General features: G+C 38.8%; 2 protein-coding genes across 3 annotated transcripts in view; one reads left to right on the top strand and one right to left on the bottom strand.

Annotated features, from left to right (window-relative positions):
- Nucleotides 1-6566: 6566 nt before the first annotated feature.
- isg20l2 (interferon stimulated exonuclease gene 20-like 2) lies at nucleotides 6567-11837 on the bottom strand. Of its 2 annotated transcripts, none has more exons than XM_005739165.1 (4): nucleotides 11781-11837; nucleotides 9856-10583; nucleotides 8662-8862; nucleotides 6567-8262 (listed from the first exon to the last, which is right to left on the bottom strand). In XM_005739165.1, exons 2-4 carry the CDS (start codon nucleotides 10459-10461, stop codon nucleotides 8143-8145), a joined length of 927 nt encoding a protein of 308 aa, XP_005739222.1. In that variant the 5' UTR covers nucleotides 10462-10583; nucleotides 11781-11837; the 3' UTR covers nucleotides 6567-8142. The 2 variants fall into 2 exon arrangements, with proteins under 2 accessions (XP_005739222.1, XP_005739223.1); XM_005739166.2 differs by having other exon boundaries at nucleotides 11521-11815.
- Nucleotides 11838-12232: 395 nt separating this feature from the next.
- The window catches only part of mettl25b (methyltransferase like 25B), an 8163-nt gene continuing 3510 nt past the window's right edge, over nucleotides 12233-16885 (top strand). The window contains exons 1-6 of the mRNA XM_005739164.1: nucleotides 12233-12558; nucleotides 13726-13844; nucleotides 14129-14345; nucleotides 14430-14492; nucleotides 14707-14844; nucleotides 15730-16544. Coding sequence (XP_005739221.1) covers nucleotides 12457-12558; nucleotides 13726-13844; nucleotides 14129-14345; nucleotides 14430-14492; nucleotides 14707-14844; nucleotides 15730-16544 — 1454 coding nt within the window. The 5' untranslated portion in view covers nucleotides 12233-12456. The remainder of the gene's footprint in view (nucleotides 12559-13725; nucleotides 13845-14128; nucleotides 14346-14429; nucleotides 14493-14706; nucleotides 14845-15729; nucleotides 16545-16885) is intronic.

Here is a 16885-nt window from a genome sequence, read left to right as displayed (position 1 = left end):
ACTGGCTTCTCGTCATTGGCTCCCTGCTAATTCCAGAATATATGCTAAATTTAAAATAGTTCTCCTGACATATAAAGTGTGGTCTCAACTTTTAAGACTTAAAACTTTCCTTTTGATAAAGTTTATAGTTAGGGCTCAATCGGGTGAGGTGAGTCATACCTTACTTAAGCGGGACTTCACGTGATACACCATGCAATTATTCATCTCTTACCTCTTTTCACCCCACTGCAGCATGACATTAAATGTTCTTCTTCTCCCATAGCGTCGACGGATAAAGAGTCAATAATTGACATTTATGGCCACTAGGGGGAGGAACAATTCCATAAGAATCTGACAAAATGCTCTAATATATAATGCCCTTATTAAGGGCTAATGCCTGCAGTCTAACCCAGATTTCCAGCAGACTCAATAAAATTAGCATTCAGCTGTAGTCTCAAAACATTACCACTCACAATCATGTCTGGATCTCCAAAGAAGGAAAAAAGTGACACATTTTCTGATGATTTATGCTAGAATCTTGGGAGATCTGCATCTCATTTCACAAACTGTGTCACATAATTACAAGATAACATCTCAAAATATAATTAGTCAGTATTCTTGCATAATGATATTGTGGTTATCTGACTTCCTGTTGTTTGTTTCTTCACTTTGGACACAAATTGATGTGACTAATTCATCAGTGGCAATTTGAATGTCAATTACATATTGCAAAGTCCGTCTATGTGCTCACTAGCTAATTTGGTGTTTAATAAATATTTTTCTCTGAGCTTTTGTTTTGGCAAAGAGCTCAAGAGTAGTGATGTTGAGCCATATAGTAATATGTGTATCAAAACTAATGCTGTAAGAGACTAAAGCGCCACAAAGCTGGAATATGATTGTAAATGTAACTTTAGCGACCAAATATTGAGGTAAGCTGGTAGTTTTAGCATGTTATAAGTGCTTGAGGTCATGAGATCACCATCCAAAAATTAAGCAATGTTCATGGAATTTGTAATTACTAAAAATAAACATGTTTGTTTATTAGTTTATTTATAAGGAACCCCATTAGCTTCCACAACAGTGGTTGCTAGTCTTCCTGGGGCCCAAACCATCAAATACAATCAAATACTTGTGGTCAACACCGGTGCCCCTCAGGGGTGTGTCCTGAGCCCTCTGCTATACGCTCTCTTCACCCATGACTGTATTTCCTCCTGCGCGTCCAATCTCATTGTTAAGTTTGCCGATGACACTACAGTGCTCGGACTTATATCCAACAACGATGAGACAAACTACAGGACAGAGGTGCAACAGCTAGAGTCATGGTGCCATGACAATAACTTGGTCTTAAACACCAAAAAGACCAAGGAGATCATTGTAGATTTCCGGAGGAAGGGTCATAACAACCATCTGCCTCTCTTCATCGGCAGTGAGGCGGTGGAGAGGGTGAGCAGTTTTAAATTCTTGGGGGTAACTGTGACCGAGGACCTGTCCTGGGGCAACCATATCACCTCAGTTGCACGGAAGGCCCAACAGCGCCTCTACTACCTGAGGAGACTGCGGAGCGCACACATTCCCAGATCTCTGATGTTGAACTTCTACAACTGTGCCATCAGCAGCGTTCTGACGTATGGATTTCTAGTGTGGTTCCCCAGCTGCACCAAGGCCGATCAGCAAGCACTCCAGCGGGTGGTGAAAGAAGCTGGCAGAATTATTGGAATAAGTCTGCCAGAGATTAGTAATATCTTCCCCACTCGCTGTCTGAGACGGGTGCACAGTATTCTGCGGGACCAACATCACCCTGCGCGCCACCTTTTCCACCTGCTGCCCTCAGGGAGAAGGTACAGGTCTATACAGGCCAGAACATCCAGCCTGTATCCACAGGCTGTGAGGCTCCTGAACTCTCTGCCCCCCTCTCACGGACAATAACCATATCCAACTTCTTAATAGCACTGAACTTACTTGTCAGGTTCTCATGTTTACTTGTCATGTTCTCATGTTGTTGCTAAGGATTGTCTTATTGCACTGGAGTCACACTGGGTTAAATATTTACACTTGGGTTTTAAGGGGTATATATTGTTTTCTTCATTATTTTATTTACGGGTTGTACGGAAGCCCCAAATGCAATTTCATTGTTCTCTGACAATGACAATAAATAAATAAATACTAAAATACTAAATACAATATTACACAAAAAGTGGATGCTAAATATCTGCAATAAACAATAATAAACTGTTAAATAAGAAAACAATCCAAGGGTCATCTAAACCAGTTTTTCCACTCACAGGTTAGCTCTTTGACCCTAGAGTGACCTAGTTCATGTTGCATATTTATTAGCGAAGCTTATACATTTAATTATTCTATGAGATCTATACATGTTACAGGGGAGCAGCAAGAACAACTTTGTATTCACTGCTGGGCACTTGAGTGTCACTGGAAACAGTAAAAACCATTAATGTGAGATAAAGTGAATGAGTGAACGAGTTATAAGGAATTCAATATGCCTCTACCCTATTTTATAGTGTATTTTAAACAGATTTGTAATAAATCTAGAAAGTTGCTTATTCCAGAGATTTCTATTTCCTCCCGCATAGTTTTCATAACCTACATGCATGACACTATAAGAACCTAAGCTTCCACATATCCTGACCCTGCAACCAACCTGTAGGTTAATAACTACTAGAAATCTGCAAAACAGACAAATTCTTGATGGCTTGGACGTGGGCAATAAAAACTGATTATGCACATAGAGCTGAGGCTGGGCCATGACTAATATATTTGCTGTGTGATATGTGTCTGAAAGGGGTAATCTGCAGAGTCTAGCTCCCAGTAACTTGACCCCGGGGCAATAAATTCCATAAAATCCATATTGTATGGCATAATGACACACACCGTGGTCTTGCATGTATTCCAAGGTCTAATTAATCCAGCAGGTAGTCACTTAATCTTCTTTAATTTCAAAATTCAAGAATAATATAAATCAATAATGTGCAATCACATTTAACAAAGGGAAATGTTGACCAAAAGAATCAGTGAGCCAAAAGTTGTTTCTCATTTGAAATGGTCAATATAAAAAAGATTTCAAAAATATTAGACTTAATACAGCTACAGAAGAAAATCCAAAGCCTCTTTAATTTAAAGCTCTGGCTTTCACTTTTGAATCTAATAACAGGGAATAAAGTCAAAGTATTCACATTATTGGCCAGATGCAAAGAGATTAAGAGGGGATAAACAGCATGGGATAATCTAGAGAATGGATTAAACCACATGTCGCTTCACAGCAACAAAGGGGCTGTACGTGGTCTGCAACTATACTTACAGTAGATGGATGATAGTGTCAAAGTTAAATCCACATGAAAGCCAAGGCCAAAAGTGTCCCAGTAGAACAAGATGAGATGAACGATAGTCATTCCACTTGTCAATTATTTTAATGTTCTGGCTGACTGGTGTACTTAATTACAGTGGCCTGTTTGGGGGGGGGGGGGGGGCACCTGCTTTTTGGGACATTGATTGATTTCCTCTCACAACGTCTGCTGGTTAAACACTGTTATCCTACTCTGTAATGCTACTTATGTGCTTTTTTGTTGTAGCAAGTGTCTTAGCCTCTGTATCTAAAACATGTTGTGTTAATATACACTCATTATATTTAGAGTATTGATTCTTGGTTGGTTCTGGCCTTCTGATATCTATGTCTCAGTTTAATATATTTGTTGAAAATAGAGGAAAGAAATGTTATGTTATATTACTTTCATGATTTAAATAGTTGTGTTACCAGTTGCCTTTTTAACAGTCTTACATTTGTTATTTCAAATGTAAATTTCCCAGCATTGCACATGAATTGAATAACATTAAATTTGGCAGTTAGGTCAGCAATATTTGTCTACTATACCTACCTTGTTTTGCCAGAATTTTCCAGATACAAAGTTATGAGCTCAGTTTGCCAGCTGAGAAGCCAAAACAGCTGTTAACAGATTATGAAAAGAAGAGAAAAGAAGGACGTGAATAGCTTGGTGTTAATTCGTCTGCCGTGGATGAAGTTTTTTCAGTGTTACATCCCTGCAAAATTATCGAGATAAATTTGATTAAAAACCTGTTAAAAAAAACACATAACATTAAAATTTCAAGTTAGGACATGAGTCTTCAAGGCTTCCTGCTCCTTGTGAGTGCCCTTGTGCTACCACAATCACATTAAACAGATCTGACCCACTGTTGCTAAGAAATTACCCCAATTAATACCAGTATAAAACAGAGTGGATGTGTGCTGAATCCAATAAATCTGTGCTGCTGAGCTCTCAGGGTGTGACAGCATGGTGTTTTGGTGTATGTAGAGATTTTCTAACAAAGAACTAGAAAGTGCTGGTGAATCACTGTTGGTGTTTGTGTGCAGTATTGCCTGTGACGTTTGGTATGTTCTTACTATTTTAATGAGCTTCTCTGCTATAGCAGATGTGTCTGGTGTTGCTTTCTCAGGAAGGATGGCATTCTGTATAATTAATTCACTACAGCTGAATTCACAGTGGGGGGAAAAAATGCTGATACGTTCACCTTTAAGGACAAACAGCTGCCAAAGGGGACATAAAGTGGAACAGTATGAGACTGTGGAAGAATCGTATGCTTACACCAGCAAAGTGGTGTAAAGTTGGAAGAGTAGAAATATGTTGATGCAGCTGCTGATGTGCTCTGTGGAAATGCTAGCCTTCAATAAAACAGGGAATTCATACGTTTTGTGCCATTTGTCAGATCTGACATTTGACCAAGGTCTGTTCTGTCAAAAGACTTTTAAAAAGGGGTGAATTCTGAGACGAAAAGCAACACTAACAATAAGTAATCTCAGAACTCAGCTATCAGGCCATTGGAGCCATAATGATTGCTGTTTTAGATATAGACATCAATTCTATGCATCTGCAGGATGTACCAGAATGCACTGAAACATACAAAAAAGAATAATTATTTTAAATTTTGTCCTTCAATCTTTGTTTTGGTAAAAGAATCATCAACTGGCAGCGATTATACTCTTGTAGACCTTTGACATTCAGCATGCAATTTATTGAAGGAATCTGGAACAACATAAGTTAGAATTGCTGTGCTCTGCTTTTCATTTTATGAGTTTTTTTGTTTGTTTGTTTTTTTCAAATTAAAAGCCAGGATATGTGGAAAACAATGTTATGCATATATATGACTATGCCGTAGACACTAGAAGTCCAGACGCTTTTCTTTTCAAGCTCCTTAGACTACGATGACCTGGACTGAGAACCTTCACAGACATACTGTAGACACTATTGACAGAACATGTATGCACTATATCAGGGGTGCCCAATCCCAGTCCTCGAGAGCTACCGTCCTGCAGCTTTTAGATGCATCCTTTTTCCCACACACCCGAATCAAATGAATGGCTTGTTATCAGGCCTTTGCCAAACATGATGGCATGCTGAAGAGGTAATCAAACCATTTGATTCAGCTGTGTTGGAGTAGGGATGCATCTAAAAGCTGCAGGATAGTAGCTCTCGAGGACTGGGATTGGGCAGCCCTGCACTATATGGTGGGCTGGTTCCCAAAAGTGCTTAATGGGGTTGAAATCCAGTGACTTGACTCCAATACAAACAGAGTACCAGCCCACAGCTTCTTTACATACTTTTTGCATCCTTTGGAGCTTTGTCATTGTCCTATTGGAAAAACAAACCCGCTCCAATCAACTAGTATCCACACTGAAAAATAGTCAAACTTTCCTTATCATGATGCCTTTGATCATGCACAAATCTCTCACTTTGCCTTTATATTTCCCCACCAAAAGGAACTGGAAATGTAAAGGTATTTCCTGACAAATGGCATCTAGTCTTATAAATAAACCCGTTAACCCAAAATCTTATTTTCCTTTTGAATTTGCCTTGCCCAGTGTTTGCACATTTTTGCCCATCTTAACCATTCCCTCTATTGGCTAGGGCCAGACAGGTCTTTTTTTTTTTCTTTGCAACTCTGTCTACAAGGCCAGTTTCCCGGAGTCGACTGCTCACTGTTGATTTTGAGACTAATGCTTTGTAGAGGGTAATGAAGCTGCCAACAGAGGACCTGTGAGGCATCCGTTTTTCAAACTGATGTACTTCCTATTCCTCAGTCGTGTATCAGAGACTACCACAGAGCTCATTTATGCTGTTCAGATGAGGAGATAGTATCAAAGTCTTTCTAAAATAATTTTAGAAAGGTGCAGACATCAACAAACACTTCCAGGCACCTTTTTTGGGAAGCAATTTTAACCTTTAATTTAAATAGGTCAGGAATTCACTGGGACAGGAAATCTGCATTCACAGACTCACTAGCTTCATGGTCATATTTGGGGCTCTTTATGTGCTGCCACTTATGAAGTTTCTACACACTGATGCAAACGGGCACTACAAAGACATCTTTCACTACCTCAAATGGCCACAGATGGCACCGTTACTTGTTTTTTTTCCACATTAAAAAAACTAATGTGGAAAAAACAGCGAGGAGTGTTTCAAACTGAAAAGTTAAACAGTGTTTTGTGCACATAAGTATTTGAACGTTATCTCAGTTTTGTTGGTTTCTTTACACCCAATTACAGTAACGCCACAAAATTACTGCTGTAATGATTTATAGATTTTAAAATCAGGATGACAGTAGAGTGAATAACATATTCCAACAGACATTGCATAGGAAATTGCACAAATTCAGAAAGTCACCACTTATGTTTCTTGAACTTGGTGGAAAAGAAGTTGAAAGAGGGAAGATGATTAACTGGGCACTCAGACCACTCCTGTAACAGGAGAAATGGAAGATCAAACCAGTGGCTAGCAGTGTGGACCCTGAAGTCTAAACAGAAGTATTTTGGGGAATGGGAATGAAGTTGATCAATTCTTGATTTTTGTGTTTTTTAATGATAACTAACTCCAATAAATTTAACAATGCACGCTTTATAGATGTCTGTGATATTAACAATTCGGTCCTTAAAACATATTAATAAAGTCTACACAGATGACTCACGGGTTAAGTCTTTGTTCTATGGACCTGAATAAAATTAGATGTTTGACTAACGCTCTTTTAGTCAGGGCTCACTTGAGACCATTTATTTGCAGTGTTTACATGACTCTTGATAAAATGCGGTCCTACTACAGCCCAGTGCTGATTTAGTAAAAAAACAACAAAAAAACAAAAAACATGTGAAAAGCTAGAAACTGTTTACATCACATAATAATGTTCCAGCAAAGACATGACTGCCCCCAAGTGGCATGAGCACCATTTGAACACAGTGTAAAACCCTGACACAAAATGTAACTACTGCAATTAAAGCTTGATTTATAGTCCTGCACTGAATCTCTGCAGGACCATAATGGCCATTGCAGCTTTTGCATGTTTACTTTTGGAGTTTGGACAAATGCGTCTTCATTACTCTTCCATTAAGGATGACACTGAGCTCATCTTGTTGGACTTGCAGCAAATACATATAAAACACTCATCTTTACTGAAACAGAAGAGAGAAGTGTCTTCAAAAACACCTGCCTCTATACCAACACCAACGTCCTTCTAGAAAGTCCCAGCAGTGAGCAGACTCCTCCTGGAATTTACTTGTGCAATTATTTACAAGCATGTACAGAATTACTTCTTACATCTGATTAAACTTAATTTAAAAGCCTTGGTAGTTATACTTCTACCAATATTTCTGCTGCAGTGCTACCATATATTTCAATGTAGGCTTCTTTAGGTCGATAATATATCTGTCTGTATACAGACTTTCATGGTTTAAAAAAAAACACTGGCTGAAAACTGGCAACTGTGTTAGCTTTTTTTGAGAAAGCCAGATACAACACATTGTTTCAATGAAACAATATCATTGTGTTACTCACATATTTTACTATCAAATGGACCAATCTAGATACACTTCTGGGACGATACAGATGTAATGGTAAGGCATAGATTTCATCCAGTAGTACAAATCAAGCTTAAATTGATGTAGAAGAAGTTTCAGCTCCAACAGATATTCACATTCTTCCCCTCCACTGACAACAGTACAGTTTTATTTAAATTCAGGCAGCTGGTAGAAGGTTATCCGGTTTGTTGAATGAGCAATTGCAGTTCTCCTGGTTTTGTTATTCACACAACAATGGGACAGTTAAATTCCGCTGTCCAAACTGCACACCTGCCATATCAAGTGTTTTACCCCAACATGGCCGTTGAGTTAGCAGCAAGTTGCGTCTCCCACTCATGTTCCACCACTTTGTAAAGCTCCATAGTGGCTCTAGCATCCTCCACAGAGGAGTGGCCTTTGTTCCCAGTCTGAGGACACAAGAGAGGACATGTTAAGCATTATGTTGGTCATATTTATAAAATCATGATGACATTACATGATATTAACCTTTTAGTTGAAAAACTGGTTTTCTACCCAGGTTTCAGTTTAAATTTGTCATTGACAACAGCCCACTACATGAAAGAGGATTCCAGGGTAAAAAAAAAGAAGAAAATAATTCAAAACCAAAAATCTTCTATGGTAAATATTTGTGTTGAATTCGATAGAATTCTGTGAGAAAAACACTGCTGTTAGTGAATCACATGAAAAAAAAATTACTGGTGTCCAGATGTGTAATTAATGTCAATTATTATAATTTCTAATAAACTAGCTCCACTAACTGTACATATCTTCCATTTTGTATTCAACCAAACAGAGAACTGTCTTACCTGAATGTCACGGTTGAAAATGGCCTTCGTGAGCGTCTTCAGTGAAGTGCACTTATTCCCTTCAATGCCGGCCATCTGGTTCAGGAGAGGAATTCGAGAAGTGTCCCTGGTCAGCTCGGGGGGATGACAGTAACCAATCACCTTGAAGTCATTGTGGATGGCATGGCCAACCACCACCTTACCCTTAATCAGCGACAGTATCTGTGGTATCAACGGATAAAAAAAACATCTTATTTACTAAACTCATATGGTTTATACAGAGTAATGGACGCTGCAAAAATCAAATCCTACAATGGAATGAAATAATGTCTAAATTAAAGTTAATTTGGACATCTTAACCCAGTTGTGATTCTTTTTTCAGACCATTAAAAGGAACCAGTAAATAAATTCAAACAGTAAAACATATATAAATTAACAGTTGGTTTACCTAAACAAATTAATTAATATTAGCACCGGTCTGCATGAAACTGTGAAGTGCCTTTCAAGGATACCTTACCTGACCATAAGTGTGCTCCCTTTTTAACAACAGCTTTTTATAAAACTAACAACAAATACATTTAACTACCATAAGTGTTAGGAAACTTAATCATCATTTCATTTTATTTTTGCATTTTTAATTTTCATTAGTGGGTCCATACTCCAAACGCATACATGTTAGGTCAATTGGAGATTCTATTTTGTGTGTAAATGGTTGTCAGGCTCTTTGTTGTTAGCCCTTTTAAAACCCTGTGATAACCCTGTGATGGCAGCTAGACAGCTACAACAGGCTCCAGACCAACTGTAACCCAGAACAGGATAAACGGACGAAAATGGATTAGGATGATAAATTACTCCTGCAGTTGTCTTTAATTGCTGTTATTTACTGTGTCTTTACACTAGCTGCAACTTGTATGGTACCTCACACATGTTGTGCGTTCATCCGGATTAAAATGTTTTTTATCTGACAATATATTTTAGTGCTGGTTAGCTGTCAAATTAATAACTATATTAACTATAACTATATAAATTATATATTAGCTATAATAACACTGGTACTTACATATCTTCCAGCATCTTTGCAGTTGTTGAGTTCTCCTTTACATTTAAATTCAATATTTTTCCCCAAATCTCTCTCTCTTAACTCCTCTGATGACAAGCATTTTACAATGTAAAAGAACATGCTAAATCGTTTTTAAAAAAGTACACGTTTCTCACCTCCATCCTGGCCTTGGTGAATGGCATGGCATTGACGAGGTCACGGCGTCGGATGCCGCTCCATCGAGTGCGATAGTCTGTGACTCGCGCAGAGGGCTTGATAAACTTATCGTAAATCACATCTCCTTCATAGGAAACTATACTGCAGCGTGCAAGCTCACTGAGGCTCTTTGGTCCCGTGCCAACCATCTCACAGTCAATAGCGACATACTTAGAAGGGTTCCCTGATGACATGGTGATGGGCTTACAGGTGCTTGATACTGAGGAACCAGGGCTGCTGGCTGATGATTTCAGGGGCTCCTTTGGTTTTTCTCCACATGGAGGCATGGAACTACTGTGTGCACTGGCCAGATACGATAAACTTTTGCTTTGTGTGGAAGTGGAAGCTGGTGGGCATTTAATGGATGCACCATTCTGAAGTGGTGTTTGGCTCTGTCTGAAGTCTTGCCTATACTGGTTGTTCTTTTGTTTACCTTCCCTGTACCCCTTTGCTCCACGGTTGTGCCTCTTTCTACGCAGCCACTCTTTTTTCCTGTTTACCTTGCCTGCTGGAGCTTTTTTCGGTGCAGTTTCATCATGAGATAAATTAATCCAAATTTCTGACATGTTTACATCAAATTAAATAATTTCAAAACACACACTTTCCCACAAAACAATCATATAGATCTGCTTATTTGCAATCCTTCAACAGGTCCTTGTTGGGTTTAGTCCAGTTTAGAAGTCTCATCCTGCAAGGCAAACACAATATTATCAAACTGTGCCTGGATTTGCAGAATTATAACCAATCAGACCGAGTGCCTGAAAATGCCTGCAAATTTTCAGATACTTTTCTAGGCAAAGAACACTTCAGGAAATCATTGTTACTGTTCTCTGTGGAACTGTCCAATAACTCTTCTTTCTGTGAGGTGAACACACTTCTCAGGCACAACATTTTACAGATATATCTCAGTATTTTACTGTTATACAGTCGTTTGTTAGATTTGGAGTGTATATATCATTCACTAATATAATTTTCACTAATTTCTTGCACAATCTAAGTCTTATCTTTACTTTTTAACTCATTTCATTTCTTAAAATGCTCTGTTTTTAATCCCTGTAGTATATATAAAAATTTGTGCACTTTTTTTCACTCAAGTTGTAAAGTCATCACTATGAGCATGTAGCATTTTGGCTTCAACTATGTTGCTTATAATTGTAGACTGTACTATTTTTATTCTTTATCCTGTTGTTATAACACAATAATTTCGCTCGTAAAATTAAATAAAGTATCCATATATCTAATTATCTAACCAATTTGGGGACGTAACATCAATCTGGACTTGTCCGGGAAACTAGAAAACATTGAAGTTGCCAGATTGACAATGTAAACATTGGTACTGTTCCATCCTTTCACAATAGATGTTTTCTGTTTTAATTGTTTACTTTTTGCGACCTGATAGTTTGTGGTCGTGGATGGAAGGGTGAACACTTTTCCCAACTTAACATGGCAACCTGAGGGATTCTGGAAATATAAAATCTTAAAGCTAACTTTATACGGGATTTATAAGCAACTGGTAAATGAGCAGGCACAGTAACTGTCCCATCGTGTCGCAGATTCAAACTTTACAAACCGTACTGTTTATAAAGTTGGGGAAACCTGAAGGTAAGGAAACCTGATTTCCTTACCTGGATGACTGAGCAGACATCAGGAAACCTCATCAGCTGCACTTGGTGGATGCCACTACTGCTAATACTGCTAATAACATTAGCTAATAACTGCTAAGGTTAGCCCGCTAACGCTAACGTTGGACACCAAACACTGTTTATTGACAGTCTCTCTCAATGGACAGTTTCTCTTTCTGCTTGTGAACATTTGGTCGGTCGATAGCGATATATGCCCTCAAAGGAAATGTCTAAAATTAACTTTTAGAAACATAAAACCAGACCTGCTACACGTGAACCGAACGAATCCTCCTGCCCGGAACAGATGATCTACATCCGGGGCATGTTGCCTTTGGATACCCTTTGTCCATCTTGAAAATTCCAGATTGGTTTGAATACTTTTATCTCTGGTATCTCAACGCCTCTCTATTATATTTCTTTGAAATCATAAAATATTTTAAAATTGACATGCACAATAACTTTGAGTAATATACTAAACTAAAACTCTTTAAACGTCTTTTGTAGTATCCTTTCCACTAATTCCTAAATAATGTACTATTTGCTCACAGTAGGGAGTGATTTATTATAAGTTATTAATAAAACCCCATATCAGATGTATATAAGGAACCAAGTAGAAGACTGTTTTCTAAAGTTTAAAATTAAGATTCTAATTTAAAAAAAAATTTTGTGCACTTGTGTCTAAAATTACGGCGAGTACTTAAATGCATCACGATTCTATCGAAAAACGTGAAAGTTGTAGGTAGCGACGGAAACAAGCTAGTGGCTAAAAGCAATTATCAGTTCAGACATTTAAAGGAAATACTTTTAACGTTAAAATTTTATTTTATGGAGATGGTTGTAATAGTTTTGGTATTTCAGACACACTCGGTCTTAACTAGAAAAATAAAATAAAACGACGTTAACGAGCTAACTTGTTAGCATTACCTTCAGGATGTCGAGATGTTTACAACACGTTTCACAGCGGAGCAGCAGAGAGAACTAGCCAAGCAACTCGCCACCTTTCTGTCTCAGTACAGCCACCTCTCCGACTCCTACATAATTGTGCGTATCGATAGATATTTCTGAAGTATGCAGCTTGCCCAGTGGTTTTGTTTTTTGTTGCGTTTGGAATAAGTAAATAACCAGGTCTCTAAAACTAAATGTTATTGTGCACATTTATTTACTTGTTTTGTATATGTCAAAGCCAATAGTGCCAGCTAGTGACGAGTGATTGTTTACCTTTGCGAGACAAGTAGATCAGTGAAACTGGGGTTTGCAAGAATTTCTTTATGCAAAACTCTCTTAAGGCTCTATCACAGCATTTCATTCAGGTTGAGGTCTGGACTTTGACTGGACCATTGGAACACATTGATCCTTTTCTTTTTCTGCCATTCTATTGTAGATTTGCTGAGGGCTTGAGATCATCAGTCCCTTGCATAACCTAGTTTAACCCAGGCTTCAGCCGTCAGACAGATGATCTGATAGTTGGCTGTAGAATACTTTGGTATACAGAGTTCATAGTCGATTAATGACTGCCCAGATCCTGTGACAGCAAAACAAGTCCAAATCATCATCCCTCCAGCACGGTGCTTAGTAGTTGGTATGATGTGTGTTGTGCTGATAATCTAATGTGGTGCTGTTCATTAGGGCCAGCTATCTCCACTTTGGTTTCATTCATATGTCCAAAGGACATTGAGGAATTTTGTAGAGATCCAGTTTTGTAGAGATCAAATTCTGCAAAATTAAGTTGTTAATTTTGAAAACAAGTGAAAAAATTACTTGTTTTCAAACAAGCTAATACTTGTTCAGTCTTTTTCTTGTCATACTGACATGAGCTTTAACATTTAACATCTTAACTGAGACCCGTAGTCTCACTCTAAGATGTAGCTCTTGGGTTTTCTTGGGAGTTTCTCTAAGCACCGACCTCAAAGTGAATTTGCTGGAACGTCCACTCCTCGAAAGAATGTAGATTACACCTAAATGCTCCAGACGAGCAAATTGCCAAAACCTCTGCTTTATTAAGGGTGGTCATGCTTGCTGATGATCAGTTAATCAAGTGCATTTAATTAGCACTGAGTGGCTGTTGTGTACCCTTCTAATTTCTGTGGACGTAGTAAGGATTTACTTAGTTTTTCACATGACTGTAAAGTATGGTATATGAATTGTAATCAAGCCTTATTTACACAGTGCAACAGCTGGATTCTTATCAGTTTGTTATCCCTTCTACAGGAATTTTTCACAGAAGATCTGTGGCACACATTACCCAGCAGCTGGCAGCCTGTGTTGCAGGACCTGTCATATCCACAGATTGCAGACCTATTGCTGGATGCCACTCATGAAGACAGGAGGTACTACTGGATTGTTATTAGGCCCTTTATATATCCTTAAAGCAAGGTTGCAAATATCCAAATCAAACTCAAAAAAACTAAAGAATCAAAAGCAAAGTTGATTTTAGCAAAGCCCAGAAGGTTTGGTTGCCTTGTTTTACAAAATTGAATTAATTCATACATTCATTTGTTTATTTAGGCAAAGTAAGCATAAATTAGACATCCTGTGCTCTTCATATAATATCATATCAATAAAAACATCCCCTTATTAGGTAATTAATTGCCCAAAAACTTTCTCATTACAGATATCCTTCAGTGTGGCCTCTGACTCTCTTGGCTTTCCGTGCCACAGCCCATGCCCTGGCATTTCCTAGGGAGAGCAGGAGTGAGGGATGCAGAGTAGGTGGGTCAGTGAAGCCAAAGGAGTTCCTGGAAAATCACAGTCAGAGCTCCCTCCTGGGTCACATTTTCAGGAAGCATGTTAAACCCAAGAAACAGCATGAGATTCGCAAGCTCGGCACAGTATGTATGCTTACAGGTGGCTGCTTTAGCACGTCTTGGCTTTTCTGCTTAGAATGTTTTTAATATATATTTTTATATTTGCAGCTGGTTAAGCAACTTTGTGAGCAGACTGATTGCAACAGAGTGGTCGATGTGGGCTCTGGGCAGGTATCACTCATAGTCGCATGATTTTAACACATAAGCACATCAATACATTTTTTAAGGTAGCACTTTAATGTTAATGGGAATGGAATTAGATTTCATGCTTCTGTAGTAAAAGTCTATAAAATCAATTTTCATGCAAATTTTTAAGAGTTGAAATCAAAAATGAAGCAGTAAATCTTGCCACAGTAAACCCTGAGTTCCATTTTTGCCTAACCAGGGTCACCTGACTCGTTTCCTATCCTTTGGACTTGGACTTTCTGTGACTGCTATTGAAGCTGATCCAACCCTGGTTACTATGGCATCCAAGTTTGATGGACAGTTGGTGTGGGCCTTGGAGAAGGAGAAGCAGAAAAAGGTTAGTGATTTTCTAATATTATTGCACACCTATAAGTTTCTAAATAAAGTTTGGATCTCAGAGAACTCTAAATGTCCTGTAAGGTTAATAGAATACTTAAGTATTTTGTATAATACTCTACCATTGACTCTTCCTTATTAATTATTATTTACTATTTTCAAACATAGTTTTTCCATGTTTTTCCTCTTTATAAAAAGCTTGTTGTCAAGAAGAGCATTCTGGGTCCAAAAAGTCCAAACCTATAAATAAGAACTGAACTGTGTTGAGTTGACAAAGCAGTGTGAGTTAAAGTCGGCATCCTCCGTGATGTCTGTTCAAAGGCAAGATTAAGCCTGACACTTCCATTTTTGCCACTTGGGGGCAGCAAATACAAAGTGTAAACACTGGCATATCACCCTTCTGGATAATTTGTTGACCCTCTTAGCAAACGGTGGGCTTTTCCACCTTTAGCAGACGCAGGGCAACATTGCCATTCACCTGGAATTTGTTTATTTCTACCTGATAAATGTAAGCACAGTTATTCACTCTTTAAAGTTGTAGTTTCCTCTCTATCAACTCTTGGAAAAATATGAGCTTCTTTACCTATTAGATACCCTCTTCACTAGCTAGTCTCAAACAGTAGTGGTTTCTGGATGCTTTTTCACTGAAAAGTAAGACTGGATAAAAACACAGTTAATGATCAAGCTTTAAGTTTGAAATGTTGACCTCGGATTTGCGTAAACGCTCTTTAAAGCCTAGGGGAACAACATAGTGATGATTTTGTGATTTACCAATCAGTGACAGTTTTAATTATGATTATATTTAATGAATCCATTGTATAGACATTTTACCTCCTACTATAGTGCATATCAACACAAATATTAATGAACATCTTTTGCTTCCTAGAACTGCTCCTCTCACATTCCAGCACAAAATTTTCCTCGCCACATCGCCGGTTGGGTAAACCCGAAGGCATCGTGGGAGGCTTTCATCGGACAGCTAAAAGCTGCAGATCATGTCAGTGAAGGTCCCCATACTCCATCTGGACCCAGCAAAAAGAAACTGCGAGGCTCTGTGCAACAAGGAGGCCTCCATGTAGTTCAGACTTCTTATGCTCGTTCTGATTCTAACTCTCAAGAGTCTGAACTGTCAAAACAACAAAAGTCAAAAAAGATGTCCGGAGTGGAATTCGTTGATGAAAAATGCTGCTCATGCATCCACTCTGACAGTCACGAGGGGGTATACTCTGAGGAAGACAGCCTGCAAGGCTATCCAAACTTTGTCCTGACTGGTCTCCATGCCTGCGGTGACCTCAGTGCCACCCTCCTCCGCCATTTTGTCAAATGCCCGCATGTGCGCGGCATCACCTCAGTGGCATGCTGTTACATGAAAATCACAACCAAAGAAAACCCCACCCCTCCAGGACTGGTCATACCGCCTGCTCCACCAACACCGGATCAAGAGTCAGTTCAGTCAGAGTTTGGCTACCCGATGAGCTCCTGGGTGTCAGGGCTGTCGGGACATCAGTTGTCCTATAAGGCCCGAGAGGGGGCGTGTCATGCTGTTGAGGACTATGTGCGGCGACTCAGGGAAGAAAGCGAGTTGCTCAGGTCGCACTGTTACAGAGCGATGCTTGAGACCTTCATCAGAGACACAAGGCCAGATCTGCGCAGGGCAGGAATCCAGACCATCAAGAAATCCCACCTATTACCTTTTATAGAGTGAGTAAAAATTGCATCCATCAGGTATTTACACAGGTCTTTCATTTCAGCTGATATGGTTTGTCAGTTGTCTGAAAATGCAGCAATAATTGGTACAACAGGAGGAGGGTCACTAAATTCATAATAACAGTGCATGCCCATGTTATAGTATTGTTTGGCCTTTCAGTGCGTAAATGCTAAAATGTTAGATTAGATTAGATTAGATAGAACTTTATTAATCCCTCGGGTGGGTTCCTCTGGGAAATTCGATTTCCAAAAAAGCACAGCACCGACAGAAGTTACAGAGTTACAGAATATTATATATATACACACACACACACACACACACACACACACACACA

This window comes from Pundamilia nyererei, unplaced genomic scaffold (genome assembly GCF_000239375.1).
Source record: "Pundamilia nyererei isolate P.nyererei 1_Seehausen unplaced genomic scaffold, PunNye1.0 scaffold00090, whole genome shotgun sequence".
NCBI classification, from domain to species: Eukaryota; Metazoa; Chordata; class Actinopteri; order Cichliformes; family Cichlidae; genus Pundamilia; species Pundamilia nyererei.
The sequence above is the reverse complement of the archived record's forward strand: the minus strand, read 5'-3'. Positions and strand labels throughout refer to the sequence as shown.

Excerpts from the sequence above, each read along its gene's own strand:
- isg20l2 (XM_005739165.1), bottom strand. The coding sequence starts at position 10,461 with ATGTCAGAAATTTGGATTAATTTATCTCATGATGAAACTGCACCGAAA. Across the intron at positions 8,863-9,855 it reads TCACCAAGGCCAGGATGGAG|ATACTGTCGCTGATTAAGGG; the intron begins GTGAGAAACGTG and ends TTGATACCACAG. Across the intron at positions 8,263-8,661 it reads TTTTCAACCGTGACATTCAG|ACTGGGAACAAAGGCCACTC; the intron begins GTAAGACAGTTC and ends TTGTGTCCTCAG.